General features: G+C 35.2%; 1 protein-coding gene and 2 long non-coding RNA genes across 5 annotated transcripts in view; all 3 read left to right on the forward strand.

The window, feature by feature from the left end:
• The first annotated feature begins 754 nt into the window (after positions 1–754).
• LOC127836159 (uncharacterized) lies at positions 755–3,806 on the forward strand. 2 transcript variants are annotated; one of them, XR_008028627.1, is made up of 4 exons: positions 755–847; positions 2,573–2,697; positions 3,119–3,294; positions 3,669–3,806. It is a non-coding gene; the product is annotated as an uncharacterized LOC127836159 (long non-coding RNA). The 2 variants fall into 2 exon arrangements; XR_008028626.1 differs by lacking the exon at positions 3,669–3,806 and having other exon boundaries at positions 3,119–3,438.
• Positions 3,807–10,207: 6,401 nt separating this feature from the next.
• LOC127836001 (uncharacterized) overlaps positions 10,208–26,082 on the forward strand; it is a 40,603-nt gene continuing 24,728 nt past the window's right edge. The window contains exons 1-2 of the mRNA XM_052362418.1: positions 10,208–10,323; positions 11,919–12,359. Of these exons, the coding sequence (XP_052218378.1) occupies positions 10,260–10,323; positions 11,919–12,359 (505 nt within the window). The 5' untranslated portion in view covers positions 10,208–10,259. The remainder of the gene's footprint in view (positions 10,324–11,918; positions 12,360–26,082) is intronic.
• LOC127836214 (uncharacterized) lies at positions 18,504–22,431 on the forward strand. Of its 2 annotated transcripts, none has more exons than XR_008028662.1 (3): positions 18,504–18,713; positions 21,764–22,036; positions 22,189–22,431. It is a non-coding gene; the product is annotated as an uncharacterized LOC127836214 (long non-coding RNA). The 2 variants fall into 2 exon arrangements; XR_008028663.1 differs by having other exon boundaries at positions 18,504–18,707; positions 21,739–22,036.

A 26,082-nucleotide genomic window follows, 5' to 3' on the forward strand; every position in this document is an offset into this window, starting at 1 on the left:
TTTGTGTTGTTACATATATGGTTAGGATTACCATATAAGGTAAAGACGGCCAGGGACCAGAGTCCGTCTGCCAGGGACCAGAGTCCGTCTGTTAACAATCACTAACTCTAAATAATGTATGATTTGTAAATTGACCACGCGTCGAGATTCGACTGCAAGTGTGTAAAATAATTCAGATAGTTTGGAAATCGAATCAATTACTGCGAAAAAAGTACACTCAAACGTAATTGACGCACCTACATAAATATTGAACGTAGAGTAGAATTTTAGAGTAGAATTTCGGTCTACTGAGGTTTGGTTATTCTTTCTCCTTTTGTAAAAATTCATACCATATAGCTCGGTAGGTACCTTACAACGACATATATTTTTAAGGCGAAAGATAATCTCAGTCTACGCGTATGCGCTTCCAAATTGTATATTCATTATATCATTACACTATGCCACTATATTGTTAAACACAGTAGAATATAATGTTTAAGTAAAAGTTAATAACAGTCACACTTACCCCTTTAAAATCCACATAAATCTCATTATTGTTTAGATGGTAGATGTTATCGATTTAAAAATTACCTTCGCTAAAAGACATCATTGAAAAGAAAACAAAAAAGTAAACTATGTTCATAGTTTGCATAAAATGTGTATTCAATAAGCATACTAGTCGATGTTATCGTGAAACGGTTAGTTGAAAAGCTAACAGGAAGTATTAAAAATTGCTACATATGATATACGCATGTACGTATTACTACGAACATTTAGGGGTCTCACTAAAACGCTTACGGAATTTGCATACAATATAGATAACGTTGAAAACTGCATACGATATGAACAAAGAAGGAAATTGCAGACGGTAATCGCTGTCCGTTATTATGGTGTTTATTATGGTTTAATTATTTTAATTTTATTTTTTGATGTTAAAAATACACGATGGATACTTAAATATTGATGTTGACCTTTTTTATTTTGATATTTTATGGTGTAGATTAACCTAAGTTAATATAACAATCAAAACAGTCGGGCATGGAATGGCAGATCAACATTGTTAATTTTCGGATAAACTTTCTGGATTTTGCTAAGGTATATTTTTTCATAGATTTTCAGTTTGTTTGCTTCAAGAAGTAGTATGTGGATAAAACATTTCCTGTAAAAAGATTATATTTCATCAATCATAACGTGTTTATGAGACGTATTGGCTCTCATAATGACGATTTTAGCGGATATTTCTGTCTGTTACACAGTTGTCAAAATCTAAAACGCTTCACAATTTATCTGTCAAATCATTTCTTAATATACGATTTTAAAATGACATCAACTGTAGTAACACATCTTTGATACATTTTAGTGCTATTCTTCTCAAAGTTTTCTACTTTCACTTATTTATTTTTAAGATGATTGTATAATTGTTGATCAATTGATAGCTGAAAGACTGTCAAATGAATATGGAATTAGGTTGTAGTAGATACAGTCCAGTTACCATTACCGGATCATTACCCATAGAGGATCACTTTCATGTTCAAGAATGCGCTTCCCGATAAATAGTTGTCAGTTTTGGATGATATTTTGAACACAGCATTTTCAATCACATATAGAAAACAATTATAACAAAAACAAATGAATATAATTTACAACTGGCAATGTAATTTGGGCATTGTAAACAACACAGTTCATGTTTCGACAGTTCAAATAGCGTGGTAGAAGCCCCCTGAGTGGTTTCGATCACGTGATCCGTTATGGCTACAACTGATCTGTTAATGCATGAATTCTGCAGCGAAAAAAAGGTATCACAAATACATTTTGCCTGCGTTTAAAAATAAGACTATATGTTGAATCAGCGAGCAAAGGTAATATTTAATCAAACTGATGTAAAAGAAGTCTCAAAACATTTATTGCTTTTCACCAGAACAACTTTATTACGCTACTGATCCGGTAATGGTAACTTGACTGTACATGTTTTATAAAATTTGTGTTAAGAATCTGTGTGCAATCCTGTAATGGACTGTAAGCAATCGCAATTCTATTTGTAACACCAGAATTAACCCTTTACATGCTGGGAAATTTGTCGTCTGCTAAAATGTCGTCTGCTGAATTTCTACAATTAGCATTTCTTCGATTTTTTTTTCAAAAAATACTGTCAGAATAGCAAACAGTTTGGATCAAGATGAGACGCCACATTCTGTGGCGTCTCATCTTGATCCAAACTGTTTGCAAAGGCCTTCAAAATTCGGTTCCCGCACTGAAAGGATTAATGAATGCGTTATCAATGTCAGTTAAGTGTTCATGATCAAGTTGAAATTAAAACAGTGATGCGCAAAGATAATGATTCGTTAAAACAAATATAGAAATAAAAAATTTAGAACAACACAAATTTGGAAATCACTTTAGAGAATATAGTTTCCAGTTTTAGACAATTTAAAGGTTGTCTGCCGATATGTTTTGGAATATTGGTAAGATTGTTACCAGATTCAATACTTGTGCGGGCATTTTTTTTATTTGTAATATATTATGTTTAAATATAATTAAAACCACACATATATTTTGCAATAATTTTGTTAAGGCCTGTATCTTGTTGTTTCAGTGAAGAAATCCAATGATATACATGTAGGGGCATGTGTCCAAAGCTGATCCACATCATAATTCATAACATACTGATTGGGAATAATGACATAGTACCAAAAGATGTGCTTATACTGTAATTAGCAGGTATGGTATGACTCACACCATGTATTGTTTACCTCATTTGTGTTTAGTATTTATTCTATTTTTTCCATTAGTAAAAACAACATATGATTTATTCATTATCTTATCCATGGTATGCGGATGTTTAGATAAAAACTTACAGAATTTATTAAACAAAAATGCCTTAGCTCTTTTTACTATGCATATCTGGAGGGAACAGAAATAAATTATGTACAAAACAAAAAGCTTAATTTCATGTTGATAACAGTGTATCATTAGATTAATAATGTGTTGTGTTATTTTTACAAATATTAAGTTCAATAAGAAAAACAACAATGCAGGGAAAAATAACATGTGGTTACCACTGTATTGATGTATTATTGATGTGTTTGTGGAAGGTTGCAGTCATAAATTATCAGTCATTGTTATATATTTTCATTTGCAGATCTTCACAAATGAACCTGGCAGATCCTGGTGCAACCTTACCTTACCATGTTTACATCTAACCGTCAGTTTGAGCTGTGTGTGGGTGGTAACACGGACTATATACATGTATTGCCCAGTAATTGTCTTGTGATGGACCTTTTTAACATATCAAGTATTTAATTGAAGACTTAAGAGGTCAGTTTTCATCAAAGAATTTAAAAGTACAGTTTTATTTGTAAGGGTGAATATGTGGTTATAATGGCATTGATGTATATCTTGTGTCTGTTTTTTAATCAGCCTTTCATCCATAATTATGAATATTAAGCATGATAAAGTATTTTAAGGGAATATAATGTATGGATCTTATTTCTTAATATCCACCTTCACACTTTATTCTTTATTAGCGCCGTCTTTCATTAGGCTATCACTATTTAAAGAACAGATTACTGTGAAATTAATTAAAATGTGCAACGGTGATATTGATCCATTCTCGTTGTTAATTTTAAATGTACACAACAGTTTAGCAATAAATGAAATCAGTTATTTTGGCAGTTAATCCTTTTTTCCAGTACGGTAGCCAGGTGCCTGTGTATTGAGCTGACAAGATAGGGATCATCACAGCAGGTTGCTAATACACAGTGTAGACTTCCCCTGTTTTATTATTGTATTTGTTATTTACCTGATTGGCATAAATGAAGTGTATTCAATCGGGTCTGCTGGCGTTATGTTCAAGGTCATTTTATGTGAAAAGCTGGGTTTCGGACATAATTTCAATCTTTATGCTTTTATACACAATTTTTGAAATAATAAATATATTGGCGCGATGAAACATGATTTATAAATCAAGCTGACAGAATAGTTTCAGTTCTTAATTATGTGTACGGTAATTTAATTCCCATCTCTCGCTTAACTTAACGTTCAATGGCACGCGCACTTAACAAAATTATAAAACATCAAGTGTTTCATTTTATTTCTTTTTATAAATTATGCACAAATATTATATGTTATAATTTTTTTTTACTCAACCAGAAAGAAATAATAAAACCTGGTTATATATAAAGCGCTTTACTTTTGCAAAATGCTACATTAAATAAGGAAATATCGTATGTTTTTGTTACGTGCTTGATATATTTATAAAAAAAAGCAGTTTTTTGTAATACAATATCGGAATTTGACCTTTAATTTGATGCAATCCACACAACAAATATTAGATGGTGTATTGTAATATATACAATTATGATAAGAAACAGTAGCAGACAACAGGCATCTGGTTGATAAGAAGAACTGATATATTTATTTGACGTGAATAACATTACCAACTAAAAATGTTTTGAAATAATAAATTTGCCCAGAATAATTGTATAACATTATTTATCTAGCGGCCAAGTGCATTAATCTGTTTTACTGTTTAGTAATACCATCATTTTTAAACTGATAACGGAAATAAAGAAATATCGTGTTTTTTTGTTAAGTGTAAGTGCTTGAATTAATTATTGTATTACATGTGCCGCATTTAAAGATACTACATCCGCACATCAGACCAAGATAGATATATTTGACATAAGACCACACCACAGTGGGGCGTTATGAGAGACAGTAACGATAAGGCTGATAGGTGACATTGACGCACAGACTGAACAAAGTTCATGTTATGTTATGTACGAACGATAGGCCGCACGAACGTACGGACCGACGGACGAAGGGACGGACGTACGAAGGAACGAACGAACGGACGGACGTACGAAGGAACGAACGAACGGACGAATTAGCGAATTGACGAATGAACAGACGGACGGATTAACGAAGAACGGACGAACGGACGCATATATTCAATGCGCTTTCGATAGTTCTTTTGCGCTTTCGGTACCGATACCGAAAGCGCGCGCTTTCGGTTAATCTAGTAACCCCACTTGCCACTCACTCACAGCTTCTTTCGCATATTCAGTCCATCAATCCCATTCTTACAGCAAGTCAATTAGTGAGTTCCCTCCGGCTGAATATTTTCATTAGCCGAATTTACGGTAGATCACATACATTCTTTACATTCTATCAGTTTTATGGCGTTTGATGAAAAAAAAGTTATAGCCAAATTATTCAATCAGTGTAACTGTATTTCAATCGCGCACTTGTAAACTCGCACTGTCAGTAAATCGCATGTTCATTCGCGGAGTGAGTCCGTCCCTCAAACATTCTTGCAGTCAGTCACTCGCTTACATAAACTGTCGCGCAGTCAGTCGATCACACCGTCGAAAAGTAAATCGCATAGTTAGTCAATCACTCACTGTGAAACTCAAAGAGGATGCAAAAATCTAAATATTCATACTTAAAGAGGATGCAAAAATCCTAAAGCGTGCAACAAATGTCCTTCCTCAGACAACATATCGCAAAATCATGAATTGGCAATAGTAATTGTATAAGTGTATATAGAATGTGATAATATTGTATATGTAGTATACATGTTCTTAAACGACAAAGAACTACTTATTTTGTTATAATATAAAACTATATCTGAAACCCCAAAATCATTTAGAAGTTACCTTACAGTAAAATACACATGAATCCCAGTTCGAAAGACCCATTTTGCAATCTTCAATAGCTATGCAGTACATAGTTACAACAATAATGTACTTTATTGGGTTCACTATTGGCCCCAATCCTGTGTATTATCCCCGTTCAATGATATCCTGCTGTGGTCACAGAGCAGCGATCATTATCAGCGGTGATCAAAACTAACAGGTGCACGGGAAAAAAATGCATTAACCCAGTGGTAGGTCCGTTGAGAGCTTATGAGGATTATACGCATAATGTGGATATGCTGGGGTCTGTCATTTATTGACGCTGTATTTTTCAATGAACGGAGATAATACACAGGATTGATACTTTATTTATTAACTCTTTTTGCTGATATATATATAAAGGCAAATAAAAGCATTTGTAAAGTATATCAACTGACAGGAATATGTTATACATCTTCATTCTGATTTAAATCACACAGCTTTACATTACTTTAATATTTTCATAAAATATTTGATGATATGTAAATCACGTAAGAATGCTTAAAGAATCGATATTACCATTGCGTCTGATCTTCAAATTGTATTTTTGAAAACTGATTAACACGATAAGTTAATAAAGTATGTCCGTCTCTCTTATATTAAATACATTGTAAACAAGTGGTTTTATAACAACAACAACCACAACATCATAAGTGGTATTACATAAATGGAGAATGAAATATCTTTACCAAATATACAATTATAATTACGTTTCTATATTTCTTTATTTGCTCATTTTCAAATGAATAATATAATGAGAATTTTATTCCGTGTATTTAAAAAATCGAATTTGGCGTGTAAACGCTTAAAAAAATCTACGAATTTGATTTTAATAGTTTGCTGACTCCTTTATCAAATAATAAATACAATCAACTAAACCAGAGGTATATTTATAGAACAGAACAGAATATATTTTAATTTGTTTCACAGGCCACATAAAACAGTACATAAATTGTAACAGCATTTAGTTCACAAAATTTTATTTCTCAAAACAACAATTACAGAATTATTTAGGGAAGGCGATCAGTGAGTTTACTTTTTGATTTTTGTAGCATTATCAATCAGTATTTTTTCCATTACGGAGTATATCTAAAAACAGACATTTACTATTGTATGCTAGAAGCTTTATTGTAAGCTTCATTGCTGAAATAAATGTTGTTATTGAATTTGATAGATCTCATGCTTATTTATCTGTCTTCTTTAAAAACGCTGTGTCTATTTTTGATACATATCGGGTATTAAAATAGTATTAAAATAATACAAGACACTAGATACATATCGTTTAAGGTTGTATCAAAATAAGGTACATGAAAATTACTTTTGCCACAATTATTGGTAATTACTTTTACTATTACACACTAAAACTTTATATACATATATCAAATGGTAACATTTACGTTTATAATAAGTTTAATACACATAAAGTATTACATTTGCAAATTAGACAGATAAAACATTATTTCTAGTGAACCCTAAAAAACATCAATTATCACTAATTTTACGAGGAGTATAAGAGGTTAACAAGTTACTGGTTCCCCAACGAACCCCAAAGTTTATTTTGGTATTCCATGTTAAGTTTTCATCATTTTTGCTTATTACACTTAATTAACCAGCTGTATATTTTTGCGATCATATTATCTAAATTTAATAATTGTAATTTGCCAACAAGTGACGAAAGAGATTATACAGAGATTTGAAAGTTGAATTCATGTCATTTGTATATTAATAAATAATTCTTATTCAATTGAATAGTAAAAACAAGTTAACGACCTATCTCTCCTACTTTTTGTCTATGTAAGTGGAAATTAATAATATTGTTTGGCCTAAATACCCATCAGAATTTCTACGAATTGTCGGAATAGTTCTATAATATAGATGTTGTTTAATTTTATAAAACATTTTCTATCATAAAGAGTTGTACACATTAGCGTTTAGCAATTTTATGAACGGAATTCGATACAACGTATAATCGTACTATTTAATCGCTTAAAAGTTTCTCTACGGTTACCTTCCCAAACTTTCGATGGGCGAGTACCCTATTTATAGTATGGGGACCTACGTACGTTCAATCATACTACAATTTTGAAACGGATATTGCAATAAATGCATGTATGTATTATACATAGGAAATGCCATAGCGTGTAAATTAAACTGAATTTGTAGACTTATGACTTAGGTACCACCCCTAATGTTCAGTGGTATCGTACTATTTGCCCTTCCTAGCTGTATAATCATCACTATTTTTATCACCGTGATTGATATAATCATCATTATTAGTATTATCACTATCATAATCCCACCTTTATGTTACTGACCCTATACTGGAGATTTTTCATGTAACAACTCTTTTTCACAATATACGATGATTTATCGTATAGACTACTGTTAACAGTTTGTTTGATATTTGTGACATTCTCTTATAAGTAAGCTCACAAGTTATTACAAAATGTTATTGTTTTGTAAACTGTGAACACTAATAAGATACTGTTCTATCAAGTTATTATTTATTAATCTCATTTTTACATAAAAGTTTACACCAAATGCTTAACGTTTTAAAGTAGATACATGAAGATTTTTTTTTACCATTTCGAGTATGCCCTTATTCAATTAGTTACCATGTTAACTAACAGCTTGCCGATATACTTTGAAAACTTTGAATTATATTTATTATTCCATATGAGCAACAGGAAAATGCACATTCGAAACATTTGAAATAAATATTAGCAAATACATAATGAGCCCTGCTCTGTGAAAATGAGTTTAAATGCATGTGCGTACAGATTCGTCCCAGATTAGTCTGTGGAGTCCGCACAGTCTAATCAGGGACGACACTTTCCGCTTTTATGACATTTTTCGTTTAACGAAAGTCTCTTCTAAGCAAAAATCGAGTTTATGTGGAAAGTGTCGTCCCTAATTAGCCTGTGCGGACAGCACAAGCTATTCTAGGACGACACTTTACGCACATGTACATTAAACCCCTTTTCACAGATCGAGTCTCTAGTATTTTATTAACCGGTGTATCATCATTCCAACGTTCTAATATTGTTTCATTAAATAAATATATATTGACTGTCGTTTTTAACGTGCGGGGTAAGAACTATACTGCTAAAAATGTTATATTATATTATACATATATCTTATAACAAAAAGCAAATTATGCTCTAACTGGAATTTAAATTCTCGTAGCTGTTCTGTTGTTTTATAGCCCTAGGTGCTCGGATTTTTACCACATATTTTTTTTATTAAACAAATAAATCATATTGTACGGTCATTACACACTTCCGAACAGACGGCACTTCTCTTTTTGTGTTTAAATTGTATTTTTAGTGGCTGTAAATCTAACCAATTATTTTGTTGACAGATAAATGTTATTGTGTGTGTATAAATAATGAGAAGATGTATAAGCAATGTACATCTAACTTATTCCCGTCGGCGAGTAATTTTTATAAAATTAATTTATGTTCTTATTTAAATAATAAATACAATGATTTACAGTTATTTATACATTTAAACTCTGTTCTTAGATACAAATCGAGTTGTTAAATAACGACAGCATTTGTAACACATTCTAGATTATCGTCTCATCAAACTGATAATTGTTGCGGAAATTGATGGATATTAATTAGCATTGGGTCTCTTAACTCGAATACTATGGAGTCCACCTGCCAGCTCTGCTGACACTGAACTTGTGTATAAAGGGCAAAAAGTGGAAAAAAAATGTTTGCTATAAAAACACAAGTACTGCAGAGTAAGTATATTCTACACTTCTGCTATGGTGTCGCGCAGGGGGATTGTGCATATTTTTCGAGACCAGTATAGAAAATGTTAACACCTGTTGAAGCCATATGACACGTGTGACCGGATATTAATCATTAAGTTAGATGTTTTGTGTTGTTTTTCTTAGAACATGGATTGTGTGCGTTAATTCTTTAAAAAAAGTGGAAATATATATTAGTTTTCAGCGTTCTCTATATCGTCTGCGTGTCATTTATATAAAAACGCAGAAATACCTATACATTTCCTGTCTTTTTTAATTGTATATGAAATTGCAAAGAAAAAAAACCCGAAAAATTACACCCGTAACATATTGTACTATGGATAATAATGGATAATAATGCTACTATATTTAATAAAATATCACATTTACAAGTGTTGCGCATCTTACTGACGTGTAAATAATGATTTAAATCCATTTTATTAAAGCCCGTCTGCATTTTCCTTCTTTGTCCATATCGTATGCAATTTCCTTCTTTGTTCATATCGTATGCAGTTTTCAACGTTATCTATATTGTATGCATAATCCGTAAGCGTTTTAGTGACGGCCAACATTGGGTCTTAGTGTTATCAATGAAGTGGACAATAAATTGTGAAACTTTAAACGTGTGTGTATCTTGTTTGCTGTGTTCAGATTAAAAATAACGTAACAATTGATCGTGCTTATTTTCAAAATGATACATTGTACATTTTTCTGTACACTAATTTTAATTGCAAGACTAGGATTTAGCCACTCGCAAGGTAAATGAAAATAGCCATGTCTAACTCTGAGTAACTATACTATTTCAAGAAAACGGCCATATTTGTGTTCAATCAGGAAGCGTACATAAAATGGAGCGGATAGGGTTATTGTTGTGTGTCCTTAGTGTTTTATTATGCAGTGTGAATTGCCAAGGTAAATAGTTATACTGTATTTGCATAATAATACTTTATGTTGTACCTTTGTCAAACTTTCTTAATATGTTTGAATGACTAATCTATAATTAAACTAGTGCGTTCATAACACGAAATGGACGAAGAACAGGTAGATCATGTTTAAACAATGTTTTGTAATTTGTTCAGCGAATTATATGCAAGTGGTTATAAACATCTCTTGCTTCCAATTGTATCGTTCGGCCTTTTTGAATGTATTTACCTTGTATCGCCATAGTGACAAAACACAAGGCATTTTTACCTGCATTTTTTTAAAGCAAATTATGAACTTTAAATGAAGCATCTATCATATACAGTAAACAAATTATTGCTTTTTTTAAATTGTCATGGTTATATTAAAGTTGATGTAAAAATTAGACCTTCAATGAAGTTTTTGAAGCAAGTTTATTGGCGAAAAAATAATTTAAACGTAACTGTTTTACAGGTGAAATCAGACCACCTTTTACCAGTTGTTTGAAATAGGACTGAATGACAAATATTAAGTGCTGTTACACTTGTGTCTTATGGTGAATAGGGATGTGCATAGACAATTTATGATATTCTTTGTAAATATATTTTAGTCCTAAAACTAAGTAAAACTAAAAGGACTTGTTGCCGTTGACAATATCTAGATATTCTTTCTTTTAAGTGACAATTTTATGGCATTGGTGCTTACATTATTGAAATTTTGACAAAGATACAATATGCTTCCAATGTTGAGAAGTTTTTTTAATATGCACACCTTTCACGGTGTGATTTTACTGTGGATATCCACAGATCCAATACACCCAGGGGTATTTTTTGTCCCCTACCGGTTTCACCGGAGGGGACTTATGGTTTTCCCTCTGACTCCGTCTATCTGTGAATATGTCTGTCACACTTTTCTGGATCCGGCGTTAAGTTTAAAAGTTCTTCATATTTCTTCATGAAACTTGAATCATGGATAGATGGCAATATGGACATTATACACGTCATTTCATTGTGTTCCTGTGTGGAAAATTATGGTTGCTATGGCAACAAATATATATGAGTGAAAAGACATTTCTACGGGAAGCGGGTGCTATAAGCTTATGAAGTGAGACTGTTACAATTCCAGGTGGTTGAGCATTCGGGCATTATGCTTGTTGCTCTTTGAGTGAAGACACAGAGAAGGTGCGAAAAATGGGATTGAACCAGATTTATCCATAGAAAGGGATTTTATGTTGATAAAAATGCGGTCACCGGATCGGGCGAGTGTTTCAGAATTGAATTCACCTGAGGCTTCTAGTAGGTCGCCAATGCGAGCAGGCGACCGTAATTTTACACCTGAAGGACCCAGTCAAATTTTCACAATGATGGGGGGAAACCTGGCCCAGCATCCTTAATTTCCAAATGTCAGTCACAATAAAATAATTTTCCTTTTCCCATCCCATTAACTATGAAAAGCTTGTACAATAGTTTTGCTACTTTGTTGACAATGGCAATAAACATAGGTTACCATGGAAAACATTTAATGTTTTAAATCATTTGTATTTAAGCAAATTAAATTTAAGTGCTATTCCAAACACTATTCATTGTGTTTCTTGCCATTTATTGCAGATGAGTTAGCCATTGTATTCGAAATGCAGAGAGTGGACAATTCTACGTACACCGTAACTGAGGCTATGGTGGACAGTAGCAGCATGGAAAGGTTGAACATTGTGTGCAGGATAAACAATATCCCAAATATTCATGGGTTCAATAACATTAACATTTACAGAGTAAACAAGAATGGAATTGTTGAACGCCTGGCTACCATGCAGACTCGTTATCCAGACAGTCCTGAGTATCAAAGACCTGCACTTGTTCAAAGCAGTTCCACTATGCAGGCTGTTGGTGTGTACAGTGATAAGAATCCGACTCTTGGAATATCAGTACCTGTGGCGTCTCTCACCTGCAATGATGGGCTTATGTACAACTGCTCCCTTGCTTATGACCAGAACATAGGAGGCATTCCACAAACAAAGACTTCTTCTGTGGTCAGAAACCTCACAGTGTCAGGTAATATACTTATTATTCATGTATTGCTAGAAGTTTTTTCAGCCTTTGCCAGGGCCCTCAATCTATCAAATCTGCGACCGTATTTCGGCAGCAGTCCTCCACCTGAAAAGTATACTTTTTTCCCCTTTTTTGGGGAAAAATTTCCCGATTAAAAAAAAAATATATATATATTTTAAAGATGTTTCTCATGATTATTATATCTCAATTTCAATTTAATCTTGTCAAACATACTTAATTATGAAAAAAGAAATGAATATAGTGCAAACATGTACAAATGTAATCTTGAGAGAGTAAGAAAAAAAATCCCCCAAAAAGGGAAATGCTGCGAAAATTCCCCCTAATCCTCAGTTCAATTTTATTTCAGTAAACTGTACAGCGTGACAAACATAATCAAGCAGAATATGCATATGAATCTGATTATACACAGATCCACTAACATATAAATCAAATCATGTTTGTCTCTTTCCTTTTTCGAACGATTCTCATCTTAAATGCTTTAACTTTGTGAGTAGACTAAACTCCAATTTTCCAACACTGGTTTCCATGACGCACATTCACTGTGCAGATGTCTAATAAATATTTGTTGTTTTTTATTTCAAACCTAGTATTTTGCGTTAATTCGTATTCGGCTACATTCGAGAACAATACATAAGTCATTTGTCGTTCGGCGAACACTCGGACAAGCTCGATCGGCACTCGTACGAAATTATCGCTAAATGACATTGTAATCATTTTGGCTTTTTTGGGAAAATTTAGTCATTTGGGGGGAAATTTTGGTCAGATTTTTGGGAAAAAACGTCAATTTTTTGCAAATTGCGAATATCGGCGATAATTTGGGGCAAAAGAATGAACGGGAACGGACCTATTGTTTGGCCTAAGCGCTTGACTGTCTGTTGAAAAAATCAATACTAAATTTACCATGCGTCTAGATGATACATAGTATACAAACCGACTTGCTAACTATTTCTACAATCCAGCGCACAAATTAGCTCTAATTTTTAAGATCTTACCAGTCTCATGTTTTGGCCAAAGACAATCAGCTGTTCATATTTTTTGTTTACGTTGTACGCAGAGAATTTACATCATTTGCGTAAGTCCAGATTGGCTTGCTTAAATGTACGCACGGAAATGATAAATTGAGCGTATCTTGCTATTTCTAATGCGTATATATAACCCTGATACGCAGCTTTATCTAGAACGCTGTTTAAAGCTAGAATTTGATAATGTTGCTTAAACACTACAATTCGAAAGTGTGTTTTGGATAACACATTTTATTATGCTCAGTGTTGTTTTTTTCCTTCATTGGACGGGTCCGGTAAATGGACCCGTTCCCAATGACCTACGGACCCGTTCCCAAAATGAACCGGACCCGTCCCAATTTCCGGGAAAAGAATAAAAAAAATAATTCTCAATTGTGAATTTTTGAGTCCCATTTGGGAAAAATACATACTTTTTTTTCATTGGGAATGGGGCCAGATACCGGCCCTGATTTATAACCAAAAAAAACCACTCACGACGCGAAAAATTCCCAATGGCATGAATTCCGGACCCGTTCCCAATTGGGTGAAAAAAATCACTGATGCTCTTTTGATAATTTAACAAAACTAGAAATGAAGAACTAACACAATTAGATTGCGTAAGCGTCTTCAGTGTGTGTGTTTTTCGATCAAATTTGCGGGTTTGTATACAAGAAAAAGTATATTTGTTCCCAATTGGACGTAAAGATTCCCAAATTGAAGGTTGTCAAAAAGAACAATTTAATTATGCTTGTTTTATAATTCAACAAAACAAAACAAGGAACATTTAGGACTAACACCATTAGCGCTTTCAGTGTTTGAGTTTTTTGGTTCATTAATTGTTTGTACTGATTGAGTGTTTTCTCATCAAAACTGTTAAAATTATCCGTCATTCATCAACTCTTTTTTAGCTCATCTATTTTTTGAAAAAAAATTATGAGCTATTGTCATCACCTTGGCGTCGGCGTCGGCGTCGGCGTCGGCGTTGGCGTTGGTGCTGGCGACGGCGTCCGGTTAAGTTTTTCGTTTAGGTCCACTTTTCTCAGAAAGTATCAATGCTATTGCATTCAAACTTGGTACACTTACTTACTATCATGAGGGGACTAGGCAGGCAAAGTTAGATAACTCTGGCGTGCATTTTGACAGAATTATGTGCCCTTTTTATACTTAAAAAATTGAAAATTTTGGTTAAGTTTTGCGTTTAGTTCCACTTTTCTCAGTAAGTATCAATGCTATTGCATTCAAACTTGGTACACTTACTTACTATCATGAGGGGACTGGGCAGGCAAAGTTAGATAACTCTGGCATGCATTTTGACAGAATTATGTTCCCTTTTTATACTTAGAAAATTGACAATTTTGGTTAAGCTTTGTGTTAAGGTCCATTTTATTCCTTAAGCATCAAAGCTATTGCTTTCATACTTGCAACACTTACTATCATAAGGGGACTGTGCAGGCAAAGTAATGTAACTCTGACTGGCATTTTGACAGAATTATGGGCCCTTTTTATACTTAGAAAATTGAAAATTTGGTTAAGTTTTGTGTTTTGGTCCACTTTACCCCTAAAGTATCATAGATATTCCTTTCATACTTGGAACACTCGCAAACTATCATAAGGGTACAGTAAAAGGACAAGTTGCATAACTCTGGTTGTCATTTTTACGGAATTATGGCCCTTTTTTGACTTAGAAACTTTGAATATATGGTTAAATTTTGTGTTTCGATCCACTTTACTTCTTAACTATCAAGGCTATTGCTTTCAAACTTCCAATACTTTCATGCTATCACGAGGTTACTGTACCTGGCAAGTTGAATTTTACCTTGACCTTTGAATGACCTTGACTCTCAAGGTCAAATTATTAAATTTTGCAAAAATTGCCATAACTTCTTTATTTATGATTAGATTTGATTGATACTTTGACAAAACTACTCTTACCTGACATACCACAATAGACTCCACTCAGACCATCCCCCGTGCCCTCCCCTGTGCCCTCCCCCCCCCTCCCCCCTCCCCTCCCTATTTTTTTTTATTTTTATTTTTTATTTTTTTTAAGATCATCTCACAAATGACCACCACACCCTCACACTATACCCCCACCCCACCCCCCCCCACCCCACCCCCCCATTTTTTTTTTTTTTTTAAGATCATCTCACAAATTACCATCACACCCTCACACTATACCCCCCCCCTCCCATTTTTTTAAAAAAAGAAATACCGTCCAACCATCGCACCCAAACCCCCCCCCCCCCATCGCCCCCCCCCCAACCCCCCCCCCCCCCCCGATTTTTTTTTTTCGCTTTTTTGGAAGATAATGTAATAAATGTCCACAACCCCACACTATACACCCCTCTTCACTCCACTCCTCCCTCCTTTGTGATTGAAAATGAGAGTCCCTTCACCTTTAAAAAGAAAATAGATGAGCGGTCTGCACCCGCAAGGCGGTGCTCTTGTGTTATATGTTTATGTGGCATCGATAAGCTTTTCGTCATATGTTGTACACTTTTATGGCTAAAGTTGCAAATTTATTGTTTACACACCAACCTCATAGCTGTTTTTGATTGTTGTTATTAAGGTTATTCCAGTAAAATGAGGTTGTCAAGTATGACACATGCAGATGACTTCGAACGGTAACAACTACACTACGTCTAGTGCGATTTCTGCCATCCACCTCACTCCCACCGTGGAAATTTTTCATGAGCGTGAACAACAAGTAAATCTTTACGCAGAAACGGTAGAAACAAAACAAAGTACATCACGCTCAATGTTTGAGTCGACATGTCAAATGATTCTGGAACGAGCATAAGCAATAAAAAATAATGACGATTGTTAACAATCAAGTTACAATGTATACAAATGTACATACAAATGTAACAAAACATTCAATAACTTTGCAAAAATTATACGGTCTGCAATATTGAAATATACATGTTCATTCACATTTACCTGTATTTCACTGCGAACCACCGAGGCCGCGGTGGTCAACAGCAATCATGGTGGTCCACCGTGAGATCAATTTCCCGATAACGCCGAGACTGACACCGCAATTCGCCACGGCGAAATCACCGTGTTCAACGGTGTATCGTGTTGAGATAGTAATTGTTCACTCTGGGCTGAATCATGGTGATGCGATGTGGATGGCAGAAATCGCGCTAGACGTAGTGTATTTGTATTTATTTAGAGCATGAGCACACAAAAATTGAAGAACGTGAACAACCAATATTGTAGCTGATTTATAGTAAAATGCTGCAATTTAATAAAAAAATTTCTGACAAATACAATCACAATATATCAGATTTGTATGCTCCCCCAAAATTTTTTGGGGGGAGCATATAGTCGCCACTTCATCTGTCCGTCTGTGTTTCAGTGTGTCCATCCGTGCACAATTTTTGTCCTGGCTATTTCTCAGCAACTAATGACCAGAATTCAATGAAACTTTATAGGAAGCTTCACAGTACCAAGAGGAGATGTGCATATTATCAGCGGGTTCTGGTCGGATGATTTTTCACAGAGTTATGGCCCTTTGAAATTTTCCCTTAACTGTACATATAGTGCAATTCTTGTCCGAGCGATTTCTCAGCAACTAATGACTGGAATTCAATGAAACTTTATGGAAAGCTTCACTACTAAGAGGAGATGTGCATATTACCAGCGGGTTCTGGTCGGATGATTTTTCACAGAGTAATGGCCCTTTGAAATTTTCTATAAAACAATTCTTGTCCGCCCGACTACTGTGTCCTTAAGACGTTTCCTTTTATCTGAATATATTGTGCAATATTATGACAAAAAAAACGATTGGGGAGCATCACCTGTCTCCGACGGTTTCTTGTTTCTTTAAAAAACAATTGGACGGTTGGACCAATTCTTGTTAAATGAATATTGGACCACTCAAACTTAGTCGATCATTGCAATTGGACAGGCTATTTTTGGGACATCTGTACAATTACCAACTGTTAGTCAGAAGCTGATCCACTTGATTTTGTGTTTGTTGACATAACTATTTCAAATACTGGGCAAAAAGTTTCATAGACAGCTGTCACAATTAGTAAAAAACATTATTTTAGCATGCTTGCAAACAAATTTGCGCAGCTGCAAAAATGGTTGAGTGTGTTTTGTGTATGTTAAAGTGTGTGTATGCTGTCTGCATCCGTCTGAGCTTTTCTGGACTGTAACTTTATCTTTCATCATTAAATTTGAAACAAATCTTAACCATGTGGAGATCACTGAGTGTCATGTGTTTGATTGGTTTTCAAGTTCAAATATCAAGGTCACTTGTTAAAGACACAGGTCAAAGGTTGACATAATATAAAGCTAGCATACCCGTAGCCAGGAGGGGGGGTGCGTTGGGTGCGTTTGCATCCAATACTTTTTGACAAGTAAAAAAATTGTACTATAAGTTGCACCCAACTTTATTTGACGCAAAAACGGTTATTTATTTTTCCAGGAGCCCAGTGCGTTTTCTTATTTAAGCGTTAAAATAATGTTTTTAATATGCAATCGACAGGTCACCATATAATTCATATCTCAATTAAGTCATTTCCAAAATAGTGCATGATTTTTATTTACAATTTTTAACCGTAGAATTGGTGAAATCAACAGAAGTTTTGACAGCAAAATTTAAGAAGATCTAAGAAGCAGGGCCGCGCAAAATGGAATCTTTGTTATAAATGGATATTTGTTTTCTGTATAATGAAAAATTATTAACCTGGCACCCTAATCGATACTTATTTATGGATATTTGATACTGAATGATTGTTTTGTAACTGTTGTCATCGTTATTAATGTCTGAATAAAAGCTATAACTTTAATAGATAATAACAAAATAATGAAGCCTACTTATTGTGGGTTGAAATCCCAGTTCAATAACCTTTTTCGACAATTATCTAAATGGCTTGAAAAACGATTTGAATTACTTGAATAAATAATCTTATTAAAACAGTATATTATGTAAAGTTGGAATACGACATTAATTCTATAATGGACTGTTTCAGCACTGTATGGGCAAGCCCCCTTTGCTCATACACCGCATGGGCCAAACCCCTTTGCTCATGCACCGTATGTTTATGAGCAAAGGGGGTTTGCCCATACAGTGCATGAGCAAAGGGAGTTTGCCCATGCGGTGCATGAGTAAAGGTCCATCTATTTATGTCCCCCACTATAGTAGTGGGGGACATATTGTTTTTGCCCTGTCTGTTGGTTGGTCTGTCTGTCTGTCTCTCTGTCTGTTTGTGCCAACTTAAACATTTTGCAATAACTTTTGCTATATTGAAGATAGCAACTTCATATTTGGCATGCATGTGTATCTCATGAAGCTGCACATTTTGAGTGGTGAAAGGTCAAGGTCAGAGGTCAAATATATGTGGCCAAAATCGCTCATTTTATGGATACTTTTGCAATATTGAAGATAGCAACTTGATATTTGGCATGCACGTGTATCTCATGGAGCTGCGCATTTTGAGTGGTAAAAGGTCAAGGTCATCCTTCAAGGTCAGAGGTCATATATATGTGGCCCAAATCGCTTATTTTATGAATACTTTTGCGATATTGAAGATAGCAACTTGATATTTGGCATGCATGTGTATCTCATGGAGCTGCACATTTTGAGTGGTGAAAGGTCAAGGTCAAGGTCATTCTTCAAGGTCAGAGGTCAAATATATGTGGCCCAAATCGCTTATTTTATGAATACTTTTGCGATATTGAAGATAGCAACTTGATATTTGGCATGCATGTGTATCTCATGGAGCTGCACATTTTGAGTGGTGAAGGATCAAGGTCAAGGTCATCCTACAAGGTCAAACATCATATAGGGGGACATTGTGTTTCACAAACACATCTTGTTTTAATTAATAACTGTATAATATATGGCTTTAATTGTTGTTTTTATGACCACTGATATTTGCATGGTAAAAACCAAGCAAATGAAGCTGAAACAGTCCATTCTAGAATTAATGTTGTATTCCAACTTTACATAATAGAATGTTAAAACATATCTTCAGTATTTTTTGGGGTATGTCTTCCAAAAAATACATGGACAGCCATGGTGCACCCACTTACTCTATATTTTTATCATGGAAAATCAGCCAATTTGGAGGTCTGAATGTCACCTGTTTTCGGGGCCATTTCCGTGAGCGTTGGGTTAAGTCCATGTTGTATCCGGGCAATTCAGGAATAGGTAAAAATCATTGACGAATTTTATTTTTCAACGTTATGAATTTCATACATGCCATACGTCCCGGATTGTCCGGGACAGTCCCGGAAATGAAGAACTTGTCCCGCTGTCCCGGAAATCTGTCAAATGTCCCGGAATTTACAAAATCCATATATACATGTACCTTATCTTAGGCTTAACTGCACCTCGAATCTGTGTATATCTGCAGCGTCTCCATGACAATGCCTACCCGAATAGGCAGACTACGCTACGTGTCAAAATCGATCAATTAACAGGGGTCCTGTTATCATATCGATTGTCTCACGTTCGCGGTCAAACCGAAAAGGCGGCATTGTTTAATGTGGTTGTTAATTGACTTTAATCTACTACGTCATTATTTCCCGCTGCGTAAGGGCAAAGGATAATTGTTCACACATCTGAAGTCCAACATCGCTGAGTAAAAAATTAAAAGCAGTTTATGTTTGCACGTTTAACCGACAAAGACGTTACTGTTTTGTTGTATTTGTTTTATTGTGATTGGTTGTATGTATTGTGAATTGATTTGAGTTGACGATCTATCGGTACTGTATTGCTGTATTTTTTATTATATACATGTTATAAATGAATAAAGGCGTATCAACAACTACGCGTTACACACCGGTCTTAATAACAATAACGCAGTGACGTCACCATCTATGTTTAGAACGCTTACACTGAAAACACGTGGCTTGTATCTAGTAACGGAAGTAGTAATGTTTAATTTGACGTAAATAGATCAAGTGTATTTCGGATAGGCTTTCGAACTTTTGCAATCAACGATGCGAAACAAAAAAAAACGTACCAAAAATGCATATGTCTATAAATATCGCTACATTTTTATACATGTCCCGGAAAATCGTCAAAAGTCCCGGACAATTTATCTAAATGTCCCAGAATTGGTCTAAAAAATTATGGCATGCATGTGAAATTGCACAGTTGGCGGGAAAAAGGAAAATAAAATTAAGGTTATTGAATTTTATTTTTATTTCATTTTGGCAAAAAATAACGTCGGCGGTCCCGTAAAACAGAACATAAAAAAGTGTTGGCTTTACTAGGCTTTTCTTGCAAGCATGACTGTGGCAGTCCAACTAGTGTTTTCCGGTCAAAATTTGAAATGTTTATATGAATCCGGAGCGATGAATACATATGACAATTGTAAGCGACTTTCTGATATGACTGTAAAGTGGTTTAGTCTTTATGGTGTTTAATTTGGTTGTAGTTGTATGCATGAACTAGGATGTACTTAATAGCAATACATCACTATCTATCCTCCACAGTCAACATGTAAGTATGCCCTTCCGTTTACCAGATTTGCTTGACGCTCTCATCAGTGGTTATGTCCGTTGATCTCAATGGTAACAGCAACTTTTGTCTAGTATTAACATTGATATATTTAAGTGTAGACCCAATCCGAAAATATTGTGTATTCCCCGGCATTAACTGATGTGGGAGGTTCATTTTGATTGACACATCCTTCCGTCTCTACACAGTAAACACAAACTGACACAGCCCATATGATATCAATAATGTTTCCTACAAAGCTTTCATACATACATGGATGTTGTCATTGAACACTATCAACACATCAACCTTACCTCATGATGCTGTTGACACTGACCTACATTTAGTCAGTCAAATGCAGAGTCCAATTTCTTTTTTAACCCTTTACCACTTATACAGGGTTCGACACTAAGGCACGTCCGACAGACATTGTCTAGTAAGATCGGTGGTCGGGCTAGTAAAACTGCGGGCTAGCTTGTCCGACTGGTTGTACATAAAAAAAATCTATACTGATTCATATAACTATATTTAACCAGGCACGGATTTACCGGGGGGGGGGGGGGGGCACGAGGGGCACGTGCCCCCCCCCCCCCAGCGGCTGAAGACAATTTTTTTTATTTGTGTGTGTTTGTGAAACCAACATGGCCAGATGTTCTGATTACCTCGATTTCCGACAAAGGAAGTGCCTTCCCTCCCTGCTTTTTATGTCCCCCACTATAGTAGTGGGGGACATATTGTTTTTGCCCTGTCTGTTGGTCTGTCTGTTGGTCTGTCTGTTGGTCTGTCTGTTTGCGCCAACTTTAACATTTTGCAATAACTTTTGCTATATTGAAGATAGCAACTTCATATTTGGCATGCATGTGTGTCTCATGAAGCTGCACATTTTGAGTGGTGAAAGGTCAAGGTCAAGGTCATCCTTCAAGGTCAGAGGTCAAATATATGTGGCCAAAATCGCTCATTTTATGAATACTTTTGCAATATTGAAGATAGCAACTTGATATTTGGCATGCATGTGTATCTCATGGAGCTGCACATTTTGAGTGGTGAAAGGTCAAGGTCATCCTTCAAGGTCAGAGGTCAATTATATGTGGCCAAAATCGTTCATTTTATGAATACTTTTGCTATATTGAAGATAGCAACTTGATATTTGGCATGCATGTGCATCTCATGGAGCTGCTCATTTTGAGTGGTGAAAGGTCAAGGTCAAGGTCATCCTTCAAGGTCAGATGTCAAATATATGTGGCCCAAATCGCTTATTTTATTAATTCTTTTGCAATATTGAAGATAGCAACTTGATATTTGGCATGCATGTGTATCTCATGGAGCTGCACATTTTGAGTGGTGAAAGGTCAAGGTCAAGGTCATCCTTCAAGGTCAGAGGTCAAATATATGTGGCCCAAATCGCTTATTTTATTAATACTTTTGCAATATTGAAGATAGCAACTTGATATTTGGCATGCATGTGTATCTCATGGAGCTGCACATTTTGAGTGGTGAAAGGTCAAGGTCAAGGTCATCCTTCACAAGGTCAAGGTCATCCTACAATGTCAAACATCATATAGGGGGACATTGTGTTTCACAAACACATCTTGTTATCTTCACAACCTTACCGTCTACTATCCACAGGGGGCACCTTTTAGACGTTAACACTCAATTATCACCGTAGCAAAAACTCTTGGCGGCCGTAGATTTAAAGCGTCTAGATAACATTGAGCGTCTGTCATTTACATTCAATAAGCGTCTGGTTGATCTTGAACGTTGTTTTGAAGGCAAGTATACCAATTAACAGTGTGTTGTCATAACCATGGGGACGTTATATATGGAGACGTTTCTTGCGGTATATAATACAGCGTTTCACATCATTGTCTTCATCACAATGAAGCGAAAGGCAACAACGCTGGATCGATTTTTGGTCCATCCAAAAAACATAGAGACAGACTCGGTGCCAAAGTTATTGAGCCTAAGGTGAGAATTTATAAAAAAATATTTTGGTATTATAATCCATTAATTGCGTTACGTTTATTCAGTTTGTTAAATTCTTAACTCTAAAATATTGCAATGAAAGAACAAAAAGTTTAAATTTATTAACAACTTTCTTTATACTGATAGTATGATTAATAAGACAATTCAATTAAATATGCATGTTCTGCTCTATATAAGCATTGTAGAAATTAATTTAATGACAGTAATTGAACTTTATGGAATATTTTATGCACTTTTTCAACATTTGAATTTTCAATTAATAACATACATATTTTATCACCCTGGTTATTGAAATAATAATCGGACCAACAGTATAATTAAATATTTTGAAAATTAATATATTTGCAAAGTAAATTTAACTGAATTTTGCATTTCTAAAAATCTTTTTTTGTTTCAGAACACATCATGAACATGACTGTAAGAGCCAACCAACCAGCTCAAGTGAGGTTAAAGCTGCCAGCCCCCTACATCAAAGGTTTGCGCTTTTAACTACATTTTGGCCAGTGCCAGCAACATTTCCAGCCACAAAATTTGGTTCAAAGAACAGAAGTTTTGTTCAAAATTGGCTCACTTTGTATCCTGGTCTTGTGTACAGTGCAAAGACAGATGGGGCATTCTGTAGATATTGTGTGGCCTTCTCAGATGGAACTCGTGGTGCTCTAACCAACAGTCCTTTCGGGGACTGGAAAGATGCAAAATCTAAATCTAAATATAAATTTCATGGCTGTCTGTATGAGGAGGCTGTGGCTGTAGCCAAAGCTGTCGGAGTGGACCCTTCAATCCCAAGGCGATGTGGCAGACAGACACAAAGAATCAACATCCCAGCAGATACTCCAGAAACATACTACAAGAGGGTTTTAACCATTCCATTCCTGGACCACCTGCTGCAGCAGTTTAGTGAGCGTTTCACAACGCTTCATGAGAGGGCTTCTTCTGCACTCTTCCTTATTCCACCAGTAAGACAGGACCTGGACAACACCAGTCTGGAGTACTACTTAGATGACCTCCCATCACCAGGAACTCTTTAGGCAGACATTGAGTGCTGGAGGTGTAAGTGGGTAAGTAATCCCAACCCCCCTTCAACATTAAGTGCTGCATTAAAAGCATGCAATAGACAGATTTTCCCAAACATTTATACAATATTAAAAATTGCAGCAACATTTCCAGTGACAAGCTGTGAATGCGAAATGAGCATGTCAACGTTAGGGAATGTAAAAACAAGCTGTCGTTCAACAATGGGGGAAGAAAGACTCACTGGTCTGTGTCTGATGTCAGTGCACAGGGACATTGATGTGAATGTTAGTGACATTGTCAAGCAATTTGAAAGACAGAATCCAAGAAAAATGAAACTGCCTTGTATTTTGGAGTCTGATTTAAGCAATGACTTGTGTTAAGTTAAAGAGAGTGATAGCATGTACATTTTCCTGATAACAGTTTGAACATTGTGATTTTTTTGTTTCTTTGTATTTGTTACTTGTTGAACAATTGAATGCCAATCACAATTGGAAATAAAAAATTAACATTATATATACACAGCATTTTCTTATACTTCTTTATGTTGAAAGCACCATTATAAAGTATAAAAATAGTCTTTATTTTGCTCAGGAAATAGCCCAAAAACGCACCACAGACGATCTAGGAACCAAAAATTTTCCGGGGGGGCATGCCGGACCCCCCTAGATATGCGCAACAACTCTTGTGCCCCCCAACTGGGTCCTCTCTGGATCCGGCCCTGCTAACTGCTGTGAAAACCTTTATTTTTAATGTGTAAAATTACTCTCGTTTCTGTAATTTACATTACAACAAAACTAGCGTTTTTAAATAAACTTTAAGACTATAGACGCGGAGAATTCACATGGTTCATCGCTATTTTTAGACGTAAAGGAGAGCTTCCTGCAGAAATTGCTTGTTTCCAATGGATAAGTTGTAATGAATATTAATGATTTTTAAAGAATGGCTTTGTTCAAGTTCGGATTTACATCCGACAAATCAGTTAATAAAAAAGAATCTGACGCTTAAACTTACACGAAACGTAAATATGAAGAAACACGAAAATGTCAATTTTATTCTACATGGAAAATCGAGTCAGTTTTGAATTTGACGAAGAAAAGCTCACAAAAAAGTTTTATTTTATTGTTTTACTCTATGCATCAAAAAAATCTGGTGTTCACTGATTATTTACTGATAAATCCTGATTAAACAATAACATGACACAATTGTGTTAATTTGCTATGTCATTTATGGTCTAGTAGACATCAGTTTAGGGCTAGTACATTTTAAGAGGAGCTGGTCCGACGGTCTTGCTGTAAAAAAAGTTAATGTGGAACCCTGCTTATATACATATATTAAATTAAATACCTATCTAACTAGATGCAAGTTTTAAAGGCCTCATTTCCAGCCCTTAGATACTGATTAGCAGCAACCAGCAAAAACACCTCTTAATCGCAGTTACTCGCAGGCTGTTCTGGTTTTATGCTGTTTGTGCATAGCCATTTGCTAATCATTAGAATGGGAAAGGGTTAGCTAAATTTCATGAATTCCATCATTTACGCGTCCTGCAATGCTTAAATACTTACATGGATGTTATGAACACTCTCAATGCACGAAAATCACCTGCCTCGTCTTGACTATGACATTGACCAAATTTGGGACTTGAACTCAGTCAGAAGGTTTATAATCTTGTCACACCAAATTTATCCATCTTTATTTTCACCTTGACGTTTACCTCATGTTGTATTTAAATCTTTCACTCAGGCCATTTTGTTTTAATTATAGTTGTCAATATCCATGCTCCTGGCATTGCCTTATGTTTTATTTCCATTCGCTGTCCATTCATTGTCTGTCTGTTTGAGAGTAACCATCAATGATATATTTTATCTTGCATCAATTATGATTGTGGACAAGCTTTGTTTCATGCAAGGGTGTTTGTCTTTGGACAATTGCAAGGACACCTTAGACCTTCATATTTATGCCCCCTTTCGAAGAAAAGGGGTCATATAGTGATCTGACTGTCTGTCTGTCTGTCTGTCCATGTGTCCCTCTGTCCGGCACACTTTGCGTTTAGGTTTTGAAAAATGCTCATAACTTCTATGTCCCTTGATATAACCTTCATATTTGGTATGCATGTTTATATGGACAAGGCCTTTCCATACGCACACAAATTTTGACCCCTGTGACCTTGACTTTGAACTTAGGGTCCACATTTAGGTTTCGAAATCTGCGTTTAGGTTTCGAAAAATGCTATAACTTCTATCAAAGC

Source organism: Dreissena polymorpha, chromosome 6, assembly GCF_020536995.1.
Source record: "Dreissena polymorpha isolate Duluth1 chromosome 6, UMN_Dpol_1.0, whole genome shotgun sequence".
Lineage (NCBI taxonomy): Eukaryota > Metazoa > Mollusca > Bivalvia > Myida > Dreissenidae > Dreissena > Dreissena polymorpha.